An 18,633-nucleotide genomic window follows, 5' to 3' on the forward strand; every position below is an offset into this window, starting at 1 on the left:
CGCTCTTGAAAGGCTGCTGTGAAGGATATGGTGTTCAGAGACAACATTATGTATGTGTGTTTATTGGGCCTGCAGTATGTACTTGGAAAAGGCAGATCCTCTTGAGCCAAATGAGTAGGACGTACACAGGGCTTGAGCAAAAAGCACTAATAAAATTCAGCATTAGCTGCTAAAACATATCACATTCAAGTCTCCTGCAGCTTCAAATATACCTATTTATACCAATTGCTTTTACACTTTTTATGCGCCTCATAATGTTCTCTGCAAGGTACAAGCTTGCTTTTCATTTTTAATCAAGATTTAAACCACTTCAAAGCGGCATGTTTAATCATCAAGTCTGTTCAGTTTATCATTACCCTGCAGGAATATCCACCTACATTTGATGGTAGTTTGTTTTGCATAGCTTCTGGATGCTTATTTATGGTCATTGGCTGGTACAAGATATTAGTTTAAATATAGCTGACGGAATGTTTAAAGCTGCTTAGATCCTGGGTTAGCAAGGTTATGATGTTACAAGAGAACATTTTGAGCAGCTTGACCACTTTATTTGATCCGTTTGGTCCAGAAAGATCTCAGTAAGGGTTTGTATGATATTTATACACTGCAATACTATCGTAATTGTTGTTTTAACGATGTGCGACCTGATGTTATCAAGTATAGACTTTGTCACTGACGTTTATAAAAAAAGCAACAAAAACACATCTTAAAAGCCTTTAAGCAAGACTGCATGATGAAGCCTATTACAGTGCAGTAAGAATGACCCTATAATTATGAAAGAAGTGTTTTTTATTATTTATATAGTAAAGTAAGATCACACAAGTAACAGTGTTGTTTTCCGAAATATTAATGCGTGAGCTCATAAATGATTCAACGGTTTTGAAATATTAGTTTGAGTAAATGATTCAATGAATCACTCATTAAAACAGGGACTTGCTGCCACCTACTGGCAGTTTTAGTGTCATGTTTATTCTGGACTAGCCTAAACCAGCAAAGGCATATAATCTAGTATGGATTCTTGGGACATCCCATATATATGTAAATTTATGTGTGTGTGTGTGTGTGTGTGTGTGTGTGTGTGTGTGTGTGTGTGTGTGTGTGTGTGTTTTTAACCATTGTTGTTGTAATTTCAGTTGCATCTGAAATAGATCATACCATTGATATTTCCTGAAAAATACGCTAGGAAACTGCGTGCTAAGGCGCACATTTAGTGTTTAAAACATATGTGCACAGTTCAATGCTTCTCTCATTTGCTCTTTTTACATTGACTATTACTCTATATAGACTAATACAATAAGATACAATGCTAATTTCACAAATATTCATTACAGTACTGATCAATTGAATATTCACTTAAAGGGTACATAACATACACAGTTTCACCTAATCTCATGTTAATCTTGAGTACCTATAGAGTAGTACTGCATCCTTCATATCTCCAAAAAGTCGTTCATTTTATCATATTTATAAAAGAAAAATAAAGCTTTCCGATTCTCTCTGGAAAAAGCTGTGCTCCTGTAAGCGTGCCGTCACTGAGATGACGAGAACACACAAACACACTTGCTACACTCTGTTGCTGCCCCGGAAAAACAAACTGCATCCACTGTTCATGTAACGCTGGGTTCTTTGGTAAGCTGAACACGGTAAACTTTCCCTCACATCCAAAAATGCACTTATTTGGAGACATTCTCAAACAAATCCTATGCAGCGCTGCCACCGATTTCCTGATGAAGCGCGTTGATGTGCGCGGTCTCGCTCTCCTCTGGTCAATGTGTGCACGGGCTTGCTTTTCTGAAAGAAATGCTCATTTAAGGAGTTCCACTCTAGTCTACGTCATTAGATCCACGATTGAAAACAACCAGCCGTAACTTGTACCAACCCAGAAGTAAAATTTTCAGCACAGAAATTCGCTGTCATTCGTCCAAATTATTATTTTTTTTTATTTGGCCATGTTTAGCATGAGAATCCATCTCTTTAAAACTGTGAACAACTCTGAATACATGAAACACCATTGTACCCCCCCTTTAATGAGATGACTCATTTTGAACTGATTTCCTATTGAACTATCACTAACTGAACTGCACGAATAAAACTATTAAGTGAATTAGTCTACAAACTCAATCATGCACATTGTTTCCATCTGACATGCATTTTGAGGTGCAACTTGATCTGAAATGATGGTTCGCCAATCATTTGATTTAGATTGGAACTTCAGAGCTGGTTCACAAACCTTTTGATTCAGGTAGAGACTTGAGAGCGTGGAGCGCGAATCATTTGATTTCGATCAGGACTTCGGAGCGGGTTCGTGATTGTTTTTTTAATTCAGATTGGGACTTCTGAGTGCGGAAAACGAATCATTTGATTTTGTTCAGGAGTCTGGAATGGGTATGTGAATCTTTTGATTCACATCGGGACTTAGGAATGCTTCTTGCAAATCTTTTTTTCTGATTTATTTTTATTTAGACAGCACACAAATCAAACCATTAAGGCAGTACAGTAAGTAAAAACAAAACAAGGGAAAAAGTATACAAAATTATAAACAAAAGAAAATTAACCGTGGTTTTACTATAGTAAAAGTGTAGTAACCATGTTCTTTTAAACCTTTTTTGTATAACCACAGTTTTAGTGCAAATACCAAGGTTAATCTATGGTTATTGCAGCAAAACGTCTCATGGTTACGAATGTAACCCTAGTCCCTTGAAGGAATGAGACGCTGCGTCGAGCACTTTGGGGAACGTCCCTAACGAGACTGACGTATCGATATCGTGTGCAATCTGTCCAACGGAAGGGCGTGACGTCATGGGCGGGGTCACGTAGCGTCCAGGAAGCTATAAAAGCACGTGCCGTGCAGCTGGCTTCAGCTTCGAGTAGGGAAGCAAGCGCCGGCAGGGGTGCCAGGAGTATGGCTCTGCGACGCAGCCTCTCGTTCCTTCAAGGAACCAGGGTTACATTCGTAACCTTGAGATGTTCCTTTTCAGGAACTCGAGCTGCGTCAAGCGCTTTGGGGAACGATGTGCCCACGCTGCCAGACTTCCAAATCCCTGCCTAGTGTGTATCCGAAGAGCACAGCTAAGGCGAGAGAACAGAAGAGCCCGGAGTGGCTCGCATATCAAGGTCATAAAATCTGACAAATGTAGAGGGCATGGACCACCCCGCAGCGTTGCAGATGTCCAAGAGGGACACACCTGCTGAGAAGGCCTTAGAGGCCGCCATACCCCGAGTGTAGTGAGCCTTGGCTCCCAAAGGAAGGGGAAGACCAGAGGACTCATAGGAGACGTTGATAGCTTCGACTATCCAACGACTTAGGGTCTGCTTGGAGGCAGGAGACCCCTTTTTAGGAGGACCGTGGCAAACAAGCAATTGGTCGGATTTTCTCCACAGGGCAGCTCTGTGGACGTATGCGTCCAGTGCTCGCACTGGACACATACAATTTAGCTTTTCCTGGTCTGGCTCCCGAAAGGGAGGAGGGCAGAAGGCCTGCAGTACGATAGGTTGTGGTGTAACAGAGGGAACCTTCTGAACATAAACCGCTCGAGGGTATAAGAATGCTTTGGCCATACCAGGGGCAAAGTCTAGGTAAGTAGGGGCCACCGAAAGGGCCTGAAGATCTCCAACTCTCTTTAGCGAGGTGATTGCCAGTAACAGGGCAGTTTTAAGCGTCAGATGTCTATCTGAGATGTCTTGTATTGGCTCAAATGGAGCTTTACAAAGAGCCTCTAAAACCACAACCAAATCCCAGGGGGAAACACGGGATCGTACTGGAGGTCTCAGCCTCAGCGCACCGGAGAGCCGTCGAGGAGCGAGACTAGATCTGCGAACCGTACTCGGCCCGGCCAGAACGGGGCTACTAATAACAGACGGACCCCATCCTGGCGTACTCTCGCCAGAACTCCCGGGAGCAGAGCGATAGGGGGAAATGCGTACAGACGAAGCCTCGGCCAGGTCTGTACCATAGCGTCCAGTCCCAGAGGAGCTGGATGAACTAGAGAGAACCAGAGGGGACATTGCAATGTCTCCTGAGTCGCAAAGAGGTCCACCTGGGCTGTGCCAAACACTCTCCATATCTGCTTCACCACCTCGGGGTGAAGTTTCCATTCCCCGGGCCTCGGCCCCTACCTCGACAGTATGTCTGCTCCCACATTCAATCTCCCAGGAATATACACTGCTCTGAGCGAGAGGAGTTTGCCCTGGGACCACAGAAGGATCTGGTGTGCCAGCTTGTACAAGGGACTGTACTGGTGATTGATATAAGAGAACACTGATGTGTTGTTGGTGCGCACCAGCACATGGTGACCTCTAAGATCTGGGAGGAAATGTTTCAAAGCTCGATAGACTGCTAGCATCTCTAGGCAATTGATGTGCCATGTTGGATGGCGACCACTCCACAGACCGTGGGCAGGGTGGCCACTCATGACCGCACCCCAACCGGTGAGGGACGCGTCTGTCACTAGCATTACATGGCGACAAAGAGCTCCCAGCACCAGGACCTGATTCAAGAACCAAGGTTTCTTCCACATGTCTAAGGCACGAAGGCATCGCCGCGTGACCTTAATAACTCGAAGTTGATTCCCCCTCAGGGAAAAGCCCTTGGACTTGAGCCACCACTGCAGGGGTCTCATGTACAGCAGGCCAAAAGGTATCACGTTGGACGCAGCTGCCATCAGACCTAACAATCTCTGAAATTGTTTGACAGTGAGTGACTGGCCTTCTTTGACTCTCTCAACTGATGTGAGGATCGACTCGACCCGAGCAGGAGACAGACGTTCCTGCATCGTGGTCGAATTCCACACTACGCCTAGATAGGTGGTTCTCTGAACTGGAGAAAGTACCCTCTTCTTGGCGTTTAGTCTCAAACCCAGCTCCCCCATATGTGAGAGAATGACATCTCGATGTCGAACCGCCATCTGCTCTGATTGAGCTAGAATCAACCAATCGTCGATATAATTTAGAATGCGGATGCCCTGCATACGGAGGGATACCAGAGCCGCATCTACACATTTCGTGAACGTGCGGGGTGAGAGTGCAAGGCTGAAGGGAAGTACTCGATATTGATAAGCTTTGCCCCCGAAAGCGAACCTCAGAAACTTCCTGTGTTGTGGAAGGATGGATATGTGGAAGTATGCGTCTTTGAGATCTATTGTGACAAACCAGTCCTCAGATCTGATTTGAGCTACAACCTGCATTTTGAACTCCAGTGGCATAACTGAGCGGTTCAGGTGACGTAAGTCTAAGATCGGACGAAACCCCCCATCCTTCTTTGGAACTATGAAATACCAACTGTAAAACCCGGATTCCCTGTCTAGAGGTGGGACCACCTCGATGGCCTCCTTCCTTAATAGGGTATTCACTTCTTGTTCCATAACCAAAGCCTGTCGGGGGCGGTGGATGACCGCACTGAATGCAGTAGCCTTTTTCTATTGTACGTAGGACCCAATGCTAAATAATCTAATAAGGGAATCAGTCTCTTGAGACTGACCTCTGGTGTAAGAGGCCCCCGAAGGTGCGGCGAGCATCCCAGCTCCGCTACACTCGCGGGCGGAAACAACTGGCCCGCGAGCGTCTGTTCAACCCATGGCACCGCTCTATAACCCCGCTCTCCCAGCCCCATCACGTTGCCATAATATAGTGAATCGGGGCCGAAGAGGCGGGTCGAATATGGGTGGTTCCACGATCTCGCGATTTCGTCGTGGAGATCAGGAAAAAATGGAAGGCGGGGTGGAGGTGGAGGTGGTTGCCTCGGCCACAGAAAGCGTTCATCTAGCTTACTTTTCTGCGGCTCAGTATGTTTCTCAGCGGGCCATTCGATTTTTAATCTATCAACCACGCGAGTAACCACCTCCAAAAGCTCCTCATATAGGGGCGACAGGGGTGGCGAATCCCCAGCAACAGTCTCCACATCAACCTCCTCGGAGGAAGAGAGGTGAAGAGCTGATCCCTCACCCTGGGGGGAAGAAACCGACGAGCGTGCTTCTGAACCCAGGTTTTGGGCACCGGATCTGGCAGATGAGGAAGGAGATAAGGACTGGCCCGTCTCCATTCCCTCTGACAGATCCACCTGCGAACCCCACGAGTGCAGTAGCCGTTCTGCCTCGGCAGAAGCGGGGCCAGCACCGCGGGGAACGTTGGTGAAGGCTCCCTCCTCGAAGAGAGCCCTCCGGGATCGAAGCGTCCGCATTGACAATCGTTCACAATGCGGACACTCAGCATGCTTCGATCCCAGGCAAGCCACGCATAAACTGTGTGTATCCCCACCTGTGATGTAGCGAGGGCAGGGAGGAACACATAATGAAGAAGTGAAGTGAAGTGACATTCGGCCAAGTATGGTGACCCATACTCAGAATTTGTGCTCTGCATTTAACCCATCCGAAGTGCACACACACAGAGCAGTGAACACACACACACACTGTGAACACACACCCGGAGCAGTGGGCAGCCATTTATGCTGCGGCGCCCGGGGAGCAGTTGGGGGTTCGGTGCCTTGCTCAAGGGCACCTCAGTCGTGGTATTGAGGGCAGTGAGAGAACTGTACATGCACTCCCCCCACCCACAATTCCTGCCGGCCCGGGACTCGAACCCACAACCCTTCGATTGGGAGTCCGATTCTCTAACCACCAGGCCACGACTTCCCTTAATCTATAACGTGGCTTGGAATCGCCCCTCACATGTTTGGTCTTTGCTTTCACTTTTGGCATATTGAGCTGTTCTAGCGATCTTTTTAATGCTTAAGAGACAGACAACAATAAATAGGACCAACGGGACAGACTTTTGACATGCACACACAGAGCGCTTGCTGAAAGACGCGAAGCTGAAGCCAGCTGCACGGCACATGCTTTTATAGCTTCCTGGTCGCTACGTCACCCCGCCCGTGACGTCACACCCTTCCGTTGGACAGATTGCACACGATATTCAGAGTCGGTCTCGTCAGGGACGTTCCCCAAAGCGCTCGACGCAGCTTGAGTTCCTGAAAAGGAACCAAGATTAACTGATAGTTACCATGGTTTAACTATAGTAACCATGTTTTTGTATTGTTTTTCACCTTGAGAGGACACATACGATAAATATAGAGATGCCGTTTTCACTGCTTTAGGATTGCCCTAACTTTGGATAGTTTCCAAATACTTGTCTGGATCACTTTAAATAAAGAGAAGAGGGTTAGAGGCAGATTTCTGTTTACATGTTCTCAAATCCAGCAACTATCCTACTAAATTGTCCCTATCAGCAATATTGATCAAAGAGTCTGCCATCGTGTCCCCACCAATGCCAAAATCAAACCTACACCCTTGCAGGTCATCAAAAATAAAGATATATATATGCTGTTTTTAGGGTATATCGAGGAGGCCTGCATCGTCCCCTGCCCGTCTGATTGTAAACTCAGCGAATGGTCCAACTGGTCACGCTGCAGTAAATCCTGTGGTAGTGGGGTCAAAGTTCGCTCAAAATGGCTCAGAGAAAAGCCTTACAATGGAGGAAGACCCTGCCCAAAACTGGACCACCTTAACCAGGTAAACACCACACTTCCATATGCATGGAGAAATATATTTAAAAGATGTTAAATTATTTTTTTACAGTCCATTTTATACAGTCCATGGAGGTTCAGGGGTTTCAGATAATAAATATGCTAAATAAAAACCTTAAAACAAAGTTTTAAAGGTGTTAGATGTTAATGTATATTGTTCTATATATTATACATTAAGTACCTGCTATTTCTTTTCCAACTCCATCTGCCTTCATAGGCAGCATACTAACTGAAAGGAAACCTTCAATACAGATTCACATTACTTGTGACTATATATATTCAAATTTATTATATTTATATTTTAAATATAGTAAAAGTAATAAAGTACTAAAATAACTAAAATAATTAAAATGAATAAATTAGCAATAATAAAAACTAAAAACATAAAAAAAACTATAAAATGGCCAAAACTAAATTACTAAATCTAAAAGTAATTCAAGACAAAAAAAATAATTAAAAAATACAATCTAATTGAAAATATTAACAAAATATTTAATAGTAGAGTTTTTCATTGACACTCAAATAACACTAAAAGATACACATCACATGCAAATGATGTATTAAATAGTACATTTTTATTTGGATTAAAAATTTTATTTACATTTTGTTTTGTGTTCTGTTGTTGGATGTAATAATGGACATGGGTTAGGGTTAGGGTTAGAGTTGTCATTTACTCCCGACATCTGAGCCACTGAAGACGCAGAGGAGTATGTTTGTTTTTTAAATGAATGCACCCCCAATCTACGAAAATGCATTTATGTTTGCGTGAATCATTCATAATCCAGCTTCACTTCCAGATGAAGTGAGTGTAAGGTTTTTTATAAATCTTTGCAAATAGTTTTTCCTAATAACGTGCTAGTTAACAAGTTCTGTGGCTAAATTAAACAGTCTCATGAGAACATCTCATCACCCCATGGAACAGAGGGGCGGGGTCAGCAGAGCTCATTAGCATTTAAAGGAACATGGACTTAAAACGACTTGCTTAAAACAGAGCTGATTTTGACAAGGTAAAAAGGTTTCTGTTTTACACTACCATTTAGAAATTTTTACCAAAGTATCTTATAGACTTTTCATTAAGACTCTAAAGAATCCTATCAACTTGTGGAAAATGGGCATCCGATGACCCCTTTAAAATCATATATCTTTCCTTATCCCCCGTTTTGTATGGGTGTAGTTTGGATAGAGTGTATTGTCATGCACTGGGATTGCCAAAGGATACATTCAGTTCTACCTTAAAATTTGTCCAAAAGAAGGTATCAGCAGGTAAGCATGCTGATTTGACATTGCTTAAGGCATAGGAGTACACTTGTGATATCTTAAAATACTGCCTACATAGGCAGTTCACTAGGCTTTGGAATGAAGTACAAAGTCTCCCTCAATTTCTGGAACCATTGACTCTGATTATTCAGTAAAAATCACATGCTTAAAATCCAAAAATAGGTTCACAAGTGAATCTTAAATTATTCAGAGGTACTTGTCTTTTCATCTCTATTTTTTATTTTTTTTTCTGAGATTTACTAGAAATATATGACACCGCATTAAAGTGTTTCTGAGATCTTTGCTCCTGACAAATATGTATTCTTAATATTGGTTTAATTTCAGTGCTTTCCTTTTATTAATTAAGAGATTATTGGGGGGTTAGAGGTCATTTAGTATTACATTAAACAAATTTCAACATGTCTAGAGAAAGAAATTACACAGCCTTCTGTACTTTGTCCATGAGAAATCAAAACTTTACCTATTTATTTTCATTATATCATAATATCATAAATCTCTGGTCTTGTGAACTGTATTTCATGTTGAGTTTAAACAATGGCATTTCTTAAAAAGAAACCACAATAAGAAGTGCATTTTTAACTGAACATGATGTTTTATGGTGCTTTGGTCTCTAGACGCAGATGTTCTAATGACATTTTTCTCTCACTCTCCAATAACGCTGCTTGGCCACAGGCACAGGTAAAAACACTTTCTTCTCATTTTTTTTCTGTATTTCTTTATTTTCTTTATTTATTTTTACATTTCTCATTCCAAAGTTGATTTAAATTTGTAAAGTCCACATTAAAGATATGGCACACTGGCAACTGGTGCACTTGAATCAATAAAATGTTTTATTTTATTTATTTATTATTATTTTTTAATTATCTGTTGAATGAATATCCTAGTTGTTTTAATTTTTATTGTTTTGCTTTGTGTATTTCATTTCCTTTTTATTTCTTTTCATCTGCTTATTTGTTTGTTTTGATTATTTATTTTTTGTATTTAATTTTGCTTTTTATTTCTTTTAATGTGTATTTATTTATTTATTTATTTATGACCATCTGTTGAATTAATATTCCATTGGGTTTATTTTTTTATTTTCCCAATTATTTCAGTATATATAAAATTATTTCAGTTTAGTTATTGATTTAATTGACAATATGTTGACTTAATATTTTAGTGTTCTTGTTTTGATTTGTAATATTATTCATTTATTTATTTATTTATTGTGATTAACTTTAATTGATTTATGTATATTTATTTTTTTATATAAAAAAAAATCACAGAAATCAGGTTGTTAAACTGCTTTTAGATATCTCCCAAATTTTAGTAGCACCAAAAACTAGTACATTTATGTTGAATAGGAAATAAAGCAGCTCCCATACAGTAATATGTAGTTTGACCTTTCATTGAACATGTTATTATACTCCTTATTCTCAAAAGCGTCTCATCTCTTTCAGTGAGAGGTGTTGGATTGTGTGTGAGTGTATATGGCCTGGTGTTGCAGGTTTATGAGGTGGTCCCGTGCGTCAGTGACTGTAGTCAGTATGTCTGGGTAGCTGAACCCTGGAGCATGTGGAAGGTCAGTAACGTGGATCTGAAGGAGAACTGTGGCGAGGGCGTTCAGACCAGAAGAGTCAGGTGAGTGTCAAAGATGTCTTTCCTTATATTACTCTACTGTTACTGACATCACACTGTGCTCATCTCTGATGGTCCTGCAGGTGTATGTTGAACACAGTGGACGGTCCCTCTGATGCGGTGGAGGACTATCTGTGTGATCCAGAGGAGATGCCGCAGGGCACGAGGGAGAGCCGTCTGCCCTGTCCCGAGGACTGTGTGCTGTCCGACTGGAGCCCCTGGACCCCATGTGACCTGGTCAGGATTATCACTAATTCATTTAAACCCTGTTCACACTAGGGTTGCATCTCCACATTGATTTGATTTCTGTAATATTTCACTTCTTCTTTGAAAAGCCCCTAGAAATGCTCAAACATTTCTCAGAACAGACAACTTGGCTACCATACACTATATGTATGTATGATATCTTTTTAGCATTATGTGCAATATTTTGAATTGGCGTTTATTTTTACATTTTCAAGACTCACATTTTTGTTTAGGTTTAAGTATTTTTGTTATGTGCTTTTGTCATTTTTTTAGTTTTAAGTTTGTTTAGATTTATTTTTATTTTTATTTAGTTTTAGGAATTATAATACTTACTAAACAACATACAACAATTTATTTCTGTTAGTTGTGAAGGCAACATTTCTAAGTTTTCCATCTGATTTTTTTCCCCTCTTCAGCTTCACAAACCTAAACTTATTTTTAGTAATTTAGTAAGTTAGTTATTTGTTTTTGTCATTTTTTTTTAATTATTATTTTTTTATTTATATTTAATTTAGTTATTTCAGTTTTAGTAGTTTTTTTTTCGGGGGGAAATATTTTAAGCTAGTTAATGTAATTTTTGTGAGTATTGTATTTATCTTTAATTTATTTTAGTTTAATTTATTATATAAATTTATTTCTTTAGTTAAAATTTAAGCTTTAATAATTTAAATACATTATTTCAGCTAGTTGCCAAGGCAACATTCTTTTTTTTTTAAGTTAACGTTTTTAATAAACTATTTATATTTTATTCCAGCTTTATTTAAATCCCCAAAACAATAGCAACACTGATTATCAATAACAACACTGATTCATTTTTTATTTTTATTTTTTATAATTTCTTTATTTTCCTAATCTTCTGAGACATCTGAGAAATCCCTTAAACCCCTTGAGTAGTCTGAGCAATAAAATTTTTGGCTTCTGCTAACAGGGACATCATTTTATCCTGGGCTGATATTATATTTCAGTTAGAGCCAACTTGCATTAAGGCATAAATAGTGGCATAAAAAATTAGAGCAGGTCACTTGTTAGACAGTAAAAGAGCAGCTTGAGGAGAAATATGAGAGAATTATGAGCTCACTAACGTGAATGAACAGCAGTCTGTTTTATCGGCCTCTTAAAGCCGTGTTCTGGAAGAGGAGATCGAGAGAGGACGGCGTTTGCACTGCGTCTGCCTAAAGAGGGAGAGGACTGTCCAGTTAGCATGCAGACCGAGCCCTGTCTCCTGAACCGCAACTGCTTTCACTACAGCTACAACATCACTGGTGAGGAGACCGAAACTGCACAGTGTTTCCCCAAACAGGTTTGCTTGATTTGAGGAAAAAATGCAAATAAGTAAATAAAAAGAAATTAGTAAATACGTAAATAAATAATAAGAAATAATATAATAAACACATTCCAGTTGTGTTGTTTTTTAAAATAATAATAATATTAATAATAATAATACTAATTTAAAATGGTGTTATTATTATTATTTTTAGTTTAAAAAAGATGCATGCATGGCCAATAATAATTATAATTATAATAATAATTAGTATTATTTTATTTATTATAATGTATTAATAATAATAATAATAATAATAATAATCATAATTATTATTATTGCCATTTTTGTTATTGTAATTTTTATTATTTATTTTGTTGTTGTTGTTATTGGCCAAAATGTGCAGCACTAAAACAAGGGCATTTTATATATATATATATATATATATATATATATATATATATATATATATATATATATATATATATATATATATATATATATATATATATATATAATAATTTTTACTATTGGCTATGTGCAACCTTACAAACATGGCCCTTTTAAACAGAACAAAATTAATCTAATTTTAAATTATTATTATAATTATCATTATTATTACTACTACTGCTAACTAAAATATATAAACAAGAAATATTAGTATTGTAATATTTCACTGTAAAAGTAAAAAATCTGGTATTTAAGAAAAATAACAATTTTAAAACATAAATTAAAACAAAAAGTTTTATATTTGACATTACATTAAAATAATAAAATAGTTATATTTATGGGTTTCTTAATTTCCCAAGTGGTTTGACAACCTGTATCCTCTCTAAAGTTAATGGGACATTAACGATCCAAACCAATAAATGAGATCAGTATTTTTACCTCATAAAACATCCTGTTTCTCTCTAAAAATACACCACAGTACTGCAGTAAAGTTGGTTGTGAATGCCGTTTCTTGCTGACTTGAACACTTTTGTCCTTCTCTTTGGCTGCCTGCTGTTTTTTAGCACTTCCTTTTCTCTTACTGTTTTGAGTTACTGTTCACATGAATGAATCATTCAAGAGTTTGGATCATTACTGAAGCTGCTTCCTCCATCTGCTCAGACTTCATTCACGATTGCCTTCCAACAGCGTCAAAGTGAAGCGCAGCGGTGGAGACGGTGTCCTCAAACCATCCGCTCACGAGGACGCAAGCAACCTCTGACCTAGACGTGTAGTTTAATGAGAACCCGCAGGGTGACATCTCTGTGTGTGTGTGTGTGTGTGTGTTCACTTAGACTGGAGCACCTGCCAATTAAGTGCCAGCGCTGTGTGTGGAATCGGTCTCAAGACGAGGATGCTGGACTGCGTTAGAAGTGACGGCAAATCTGTTGACCTCAAATACTGCGAGGAGGTTTGTGCATTTATTTACAGACACTGCCTCTTGTGAATATCATTACTGTTTTCTCAGTAGAAGTACCGTAGCTAGAGTTGTCTTTTCCAGTACCAACAAGAGAATAGCGTTAAAGTTTTAGGAAACTTTGGGTTTTGCACTTTGATTCTGTGTGCTTTATTTTATGTTGTTAAGCAAAACTCTGTGCAATGTTTCTATATATATATATATATATATATATATATATATATATATATATATATATATATATATATATATATATATATATATATACTACTTTGTGTAACTAACATTAGGTAATACAATTCAAATGTTTTGGTTCAGGAAGATTATTTTCATGTTATTGAAAGACAAGTACAGTAAAAAAAAATTATATATATATATATATATATATATATATATATATATATATATATATATATATATCACTGCAATTTAAATGTAAACCTTGTTTTCTAATTTTATATATTTTAAAATGTAATTTATTTCTGTGATGATTCTGCTAAGTTTTCAGCATTATTACGTCATTCTTCAGTGTTACATGATCCTGTTACTAATATGCTGATTTGCACAATTTGAAAACAGTTGTGCTTAATATTGTAGTGGAAGCTGTGGTATGTTTTTTCTGGATTCTTTAATGAATAGAAGGTTCAAAAGATCAGCATTTATGTGAAATATAATTTTTTATGTAACTTAAAAATTTCTCTGCTGTCACTTTTGATTAATTGAATGCATCCTTGATGAATAAAAGTTTCAGTTTATATCAAACAAATTAATCTAACTAACCCAAAACTTGTAAACAGTATATTCCTCAAGAAATATGCCTTGTAGCTAGCACTAAAAACAAAACAAATAAGAAAGAAAAACGTAATAAAATGTTTAAGTCTCTAAATCGACAGTTATGATCTACTAATATAAAGTTGAGATCAAGTTGAAAAGAAACAAGGTTATTTTGTGCCACTTTAAACTGTAGGTTAATGTGAAAAGAGATGGCAAAAGATCAGTCAAACTGCAACAGCTCCGGTCACTTTAATTGGACCCTGTGGGCGATAAATCCCATGCATGGCATATTAACCCTGTAACCCAGTTTTCAACCAACCCACTTTATATCAGGGTTACAAACCTCTGTAGTGTAGAACACAACTACCCCTAGTTCAAAAAAAAAAAAGAAGAAGATATTTCATGAATGCTTATTTCATTCCACAGCTGCGATTAGAGAAGAAATGGCAGATGAATGCTTCCTGTACAGTGGAGTGTCCAGTCAACTGCCAGCTCTCTGATTGGTCAGCATGGTCAGACTGCTCACAGACCTGTGGTCTTGAAGGTAAAGCCAACAAAATGGACAAATATGTGACTTCTTACTGCTGTATTAAATGTATTTGTAATTGAAAGCTACACACATTCAAAATGTTGGGGACAGTTTGATTTTTTAAGCCTGATTTTATTTGACCAAAATACATAAAAACCAGTAATATTATGAAATAATATTGTTATTTACAATAAGCGTTTTCTATTTTAAAATATGTTAACATTCCTGTGATGCAGAGCTGAATTTAAATTTTCCAGCGTCACATGAACCTTTAGAAATCATTCTTATAATTATTATTATTATTATCAATGTTCAAATAATTTTTTTTTTGGAAACCAAGATACATTGTTCTTTTTGTTTGTTTGTGTTTTTAGGATTGTTAATGAATAGAAAGTTCAAAATTACAGATTTTATTTTAAATAGAAATGTTTGTAATATTATAAATATCTGTGTTTAATTTAATGCCTCCGAGCTGAATAAAATTATTAATTTCTTAAAAAAAACAAAAAAAAAACATCCTACCATCTCAGCCCAATAAATTGCACACAAAATTGGAAAACACAAACACTGTAGCAAGCTCAAAATACAAATTTCGGACTTAAGTGCAACTTTAAAGTAAACAAAAGCAAAGCAAAACAATGTCTTGGTGTGTGGCTAGTGCCATGCTCACCTGTTTGAGGCTAGGTAAGTATGTACAGTAGGCTGTAAAATTGAGCATGCAGAAAAAGAGAAAAAAGGAAGCATAGAAGAATGGAGCTAGAATTCGGAAACACGAGATGAAATGGTGGACTTTTAGAAGGTACTGTTCGACAAAAACAGGCAGTGCTAGATAGAAACTGACAGTCTGCCTGCCAAACACTTCCAAGATAAGGCAGAAAAAGCAGAGCGAGACAGAAGGCGGTGCGTTGTGTGCAGTTCTATGCTAAACACATGTGGGATGAGCTAGAGAGTTATCTGAGACTGCCGTGCCTTGAGCTAGACACTGAAAGATGAGTGTGTGGAGATCTGTGTGTGTGTGTGTGTGTGCAAGCAGAGCACCAAATCTGTCAAAAACAGGATCAGGTCATATTTCACTCTGAAAAATCTCAACTGTTGTGACTTTATTTTTCACTCTCGTAATGTTCACTATCATTCAAAAGTTTGGGGTCTGCAATTTTTTATTTTTTTTGGAAAGAAATTAATCATTTTATACATGCAAGGATACAACACATTTATCAAAAGTCACAGTAATGGCATGTATAATGTCTATTTCAAATAAATGTTGCTCTTTTGAACTTTCAATTTATCCAAAAACCTTGAAAAAAAAGTATCATGATTCTACAAAAACATATGAAGCAGCACAACTTGTTTTCAACATTGATAACAAGAGGAAATGTTTCTTGAGCAGCAAATCAGCATATTAAAAAGATTTCTGAAGGATGATATGACACCGAAGACTGGAGTAATGATGATGAAAATTCAGCTTTGATCACAGGAATAAATTGCATTTTTAAATATATTCAAATAGTAAATTGTTTTTTTGTTTTTTTTTGCTATTGTAATAATATTTCAAAATATCACTATTTTTACTGCATTTTTGTTGACCGGGCCTTCTATTAAAAACATTTTTTTGACCTCAAACCTTTGCATGGTAGTGTGAAAAATCTCTTCTAAAAGTATTGCAAAAAAAAAAAAATGTGTGTGTGTGTGTATATATATATATATATATATATATATATATATATATTTTTTTTTTTTTTTTTTTTTTTTTTTTTTGCAATAATATAATTGTGAAGTCATTGTGTGTCAATTGTGTGTCAAAAAAATGACCTCAAACCTTTGCATGGTAGTGTGAAAAATCTCTTCTAAAAAAAAATGTGTATATATATATATATATACAGTACAGACCAAAAGTTTGGACACACCTTCTCATTCAAAGAGTTTTCTTTATTTTCATGACTATGAAAATTGTAGAGTCACACTGAAGGCATCAAAACTATGAATTAACACATGTGGGATTATATATGGAATTATATACATAACAAAAAAGTGTGAAACAACTGAAAATATGTCATATTGTAGGTTCTTCAAAGTAGCCACCTTTTGCTTTGATTACTGCTTTGCACACTCTTGGCATTCTCTTGATGAGCTTGATGCTTTCAGTGTGACTCTACAATGTTCATAGTCATGAAAATAAAGAAAACTCTTTGAATGAGAAGGTGTGTCCAAACTTTTGGTCTGTATTGTATACAGTATATATATATATATATATATATATATATATATATATATATTTTTTTTTTTTTTTTTTTTTTTTTTTTTTGCAATAATCTAATTGTGAAGTATTTTTGACTACATAAAAAAAATCATATTAGCATATTTTTACTGTGGTATAGAAAATGATTTTTGAGGTCAGCTATATCTTCAGATCGTGTTGCTCTCTGTGGAACTGAAGCTCAAACTCAATTCTCTGTCTTATGTCTCACTTCCTCAGGGAAGATGTATCGCAGACGGACGGTGGTTGAGGCGTCTCAGGGGGACGGCAGGCCGTGTCCGTCTCAGATGGAGCAGTGGAAGCCGTGTCCTGTGAGACCCTGCTACAGATGGCAGTACGGCCCGTGGTCCGAGTGCCGTGTCGAGGTCTTTCTCAGTTCTTATAGATCAAACGGCTGAATGTAAATTCACAGATCCGAGGTCATCAAATCTGAACCTAAGCACTGAAAGATGAAAATGCATTCACATTCAAAGAAAACATTCAATGTTTTGTGAACTTGCAAAGGTTCTAGGTCAAGACCATATTTCACAATTCATAAATAAAAAATAAAAAAAATGTTATTGTCAAAGTCAAACTATCCACACTATGGTTTACAATAGTACCACGTTCATAGGTGATTTTAATTTGATAAAATATACAGTAAAACTATACAATTGGGAAATAATATTACTATTTAAAATAACTGTTTTCTATTTGAATATATTTTAAAATGCAATTTATTCCTGTGATGCACAGCTGTATTTTCAGCATCATTCCTCCAGTTTTCAGTGTCACATGATTCTTCAGAAATCATTCTAATATACAGATTTACTGCTCAACAAAAATGTATTATTACTATCAATGTTAAAAACAGTTGTGCTGTTTAATATTTTTGTGGAAATTATACTTTTTTTTCTGGATTCGTTGAAGAATATAAGGTTCAAAAGATTAATATTTTTGATGTAAATACACTGTAAAAAAAAAAATAAAAACCTCTCCAAACCCAAAAATTTCTAGTGACTGGTTACATCAAATTTTATTAATTGGCCTAATTGAATTTATAAAATTTTATTCACATTTATTCAATTTGGCCAATTGAACAATTTAGAAATTATCACTAATTTTTTTTTTTTTTTTTTTTACAGTGTATTAAAATAATATTAATGCCCTTCTTAAACAATATAATGCATAATTGCATAAATGCATCAATGACATCCCTAATCTGTAACAAGTTTATCATCTAATCTTTTGCTTTAGTTTTTATATTCTACTCATCTCCATTGTGACTCATGAAATTGAAAGGTTTTAGTGTTTATTGAACTGTATTGCACAGCAGAACAATGTTTGGAACGAAACACCTCAGTCGCCTAACGGCACACACTCTGAATACGTTAACGACCCGCGCTGGAACTCCTCGCTCTTCCAACACCTTGTTTTCCAATCTCGCTGTCAACCTCGTCTTCTTTTCTATTATTCTCTCTGATCCTCCTCCGGTTCAATCCTGCTTTTGATCTTTGGATTTAGGAAGTGTTTATGACTGCTCGGCGCTCACATCTGAACGTGTGTGTGTTGTAGGAGGTGGTGTGTGGGGTGGGCCTGCGTTTCCGGAACCTGTCGTGCTTTGTATCAGACGGCTCTGTCGATGGGAAGAGCAGCACTGTAGAGGAAGAGCTCTGTGCTGGATTGGAGCAGGCCATCGATGGAGATAAGAATATTGTTCTGGAGGAGACCTGCACCTTACCCTGCCCTGGTATCAGACTGTTATTGGGACATACAG

General features: G+C 37.5%; 1 protein-coding gene across 1 annotated transcript in view; it reads left to right on the forward strand.

The window, feature by feature from the left end:
- Positions 1 to 18,633, forward strand: part of LOC132158880 (thrombospondin type-1 domain-containing protein 7A-like) — a 132,724-nt gene that overhangs the window by 104,055 nt on the left and 10,036 nt on the right. Inside the window, exons 15-23 of the mRNA XM_059568492.1 lie at positions 7,321 to 7,499; positions 9,464 to 9,469; positions 10,278 to 10,411; positions 10,492 to 10,645; positions 11,775 to 11,916; positions 13,199 to 13,314; positions 14,521 to 14,638; positions 17,097 to 17,242; positions 18,432 to 18,606. Coding sequence (XP_059424475.1) covers positions 7,321 to 7,499; positions 9,464 to 9,469; positions 10,278 to 10,411; positions 10,492 to 10,645; positions 11,775 to 11,916; positions 13,199 to 13,314; positions 14,521 to 14,638; positions 17,097 to 17,242; positions 18,432 to 18,606 — 1,170 coding nt within the window. The remainder of the gene's footprint in view (positions 1 to 7,320; positions 7,500 to 9,463; positions 9,470 to 10,277; positions 10,412 to 10,491; positions 10,646 to 11,774; positions 11,917 to 13,198; positions 13,315 to 14,520; positions 14,639 to 17,096; positions 17,243 to 18,431; positions 18,607 to 18,633) is intronic.

The sequence above is a fragment of the Carassius carassius genome, chromosome 15 (assembly GCF_963082965.1).
Source record: "Carassius carassius chromosome 15, fCarCar2.1, whole genome shotgun sequence".
NCBI classification, from domain to species: domain Eukaryota; kingdom Metazoa; phylum Chordata; class Actinopteri; order Cypriniformes; family Cyprinidae; genus Carassius; species Carassius carassius.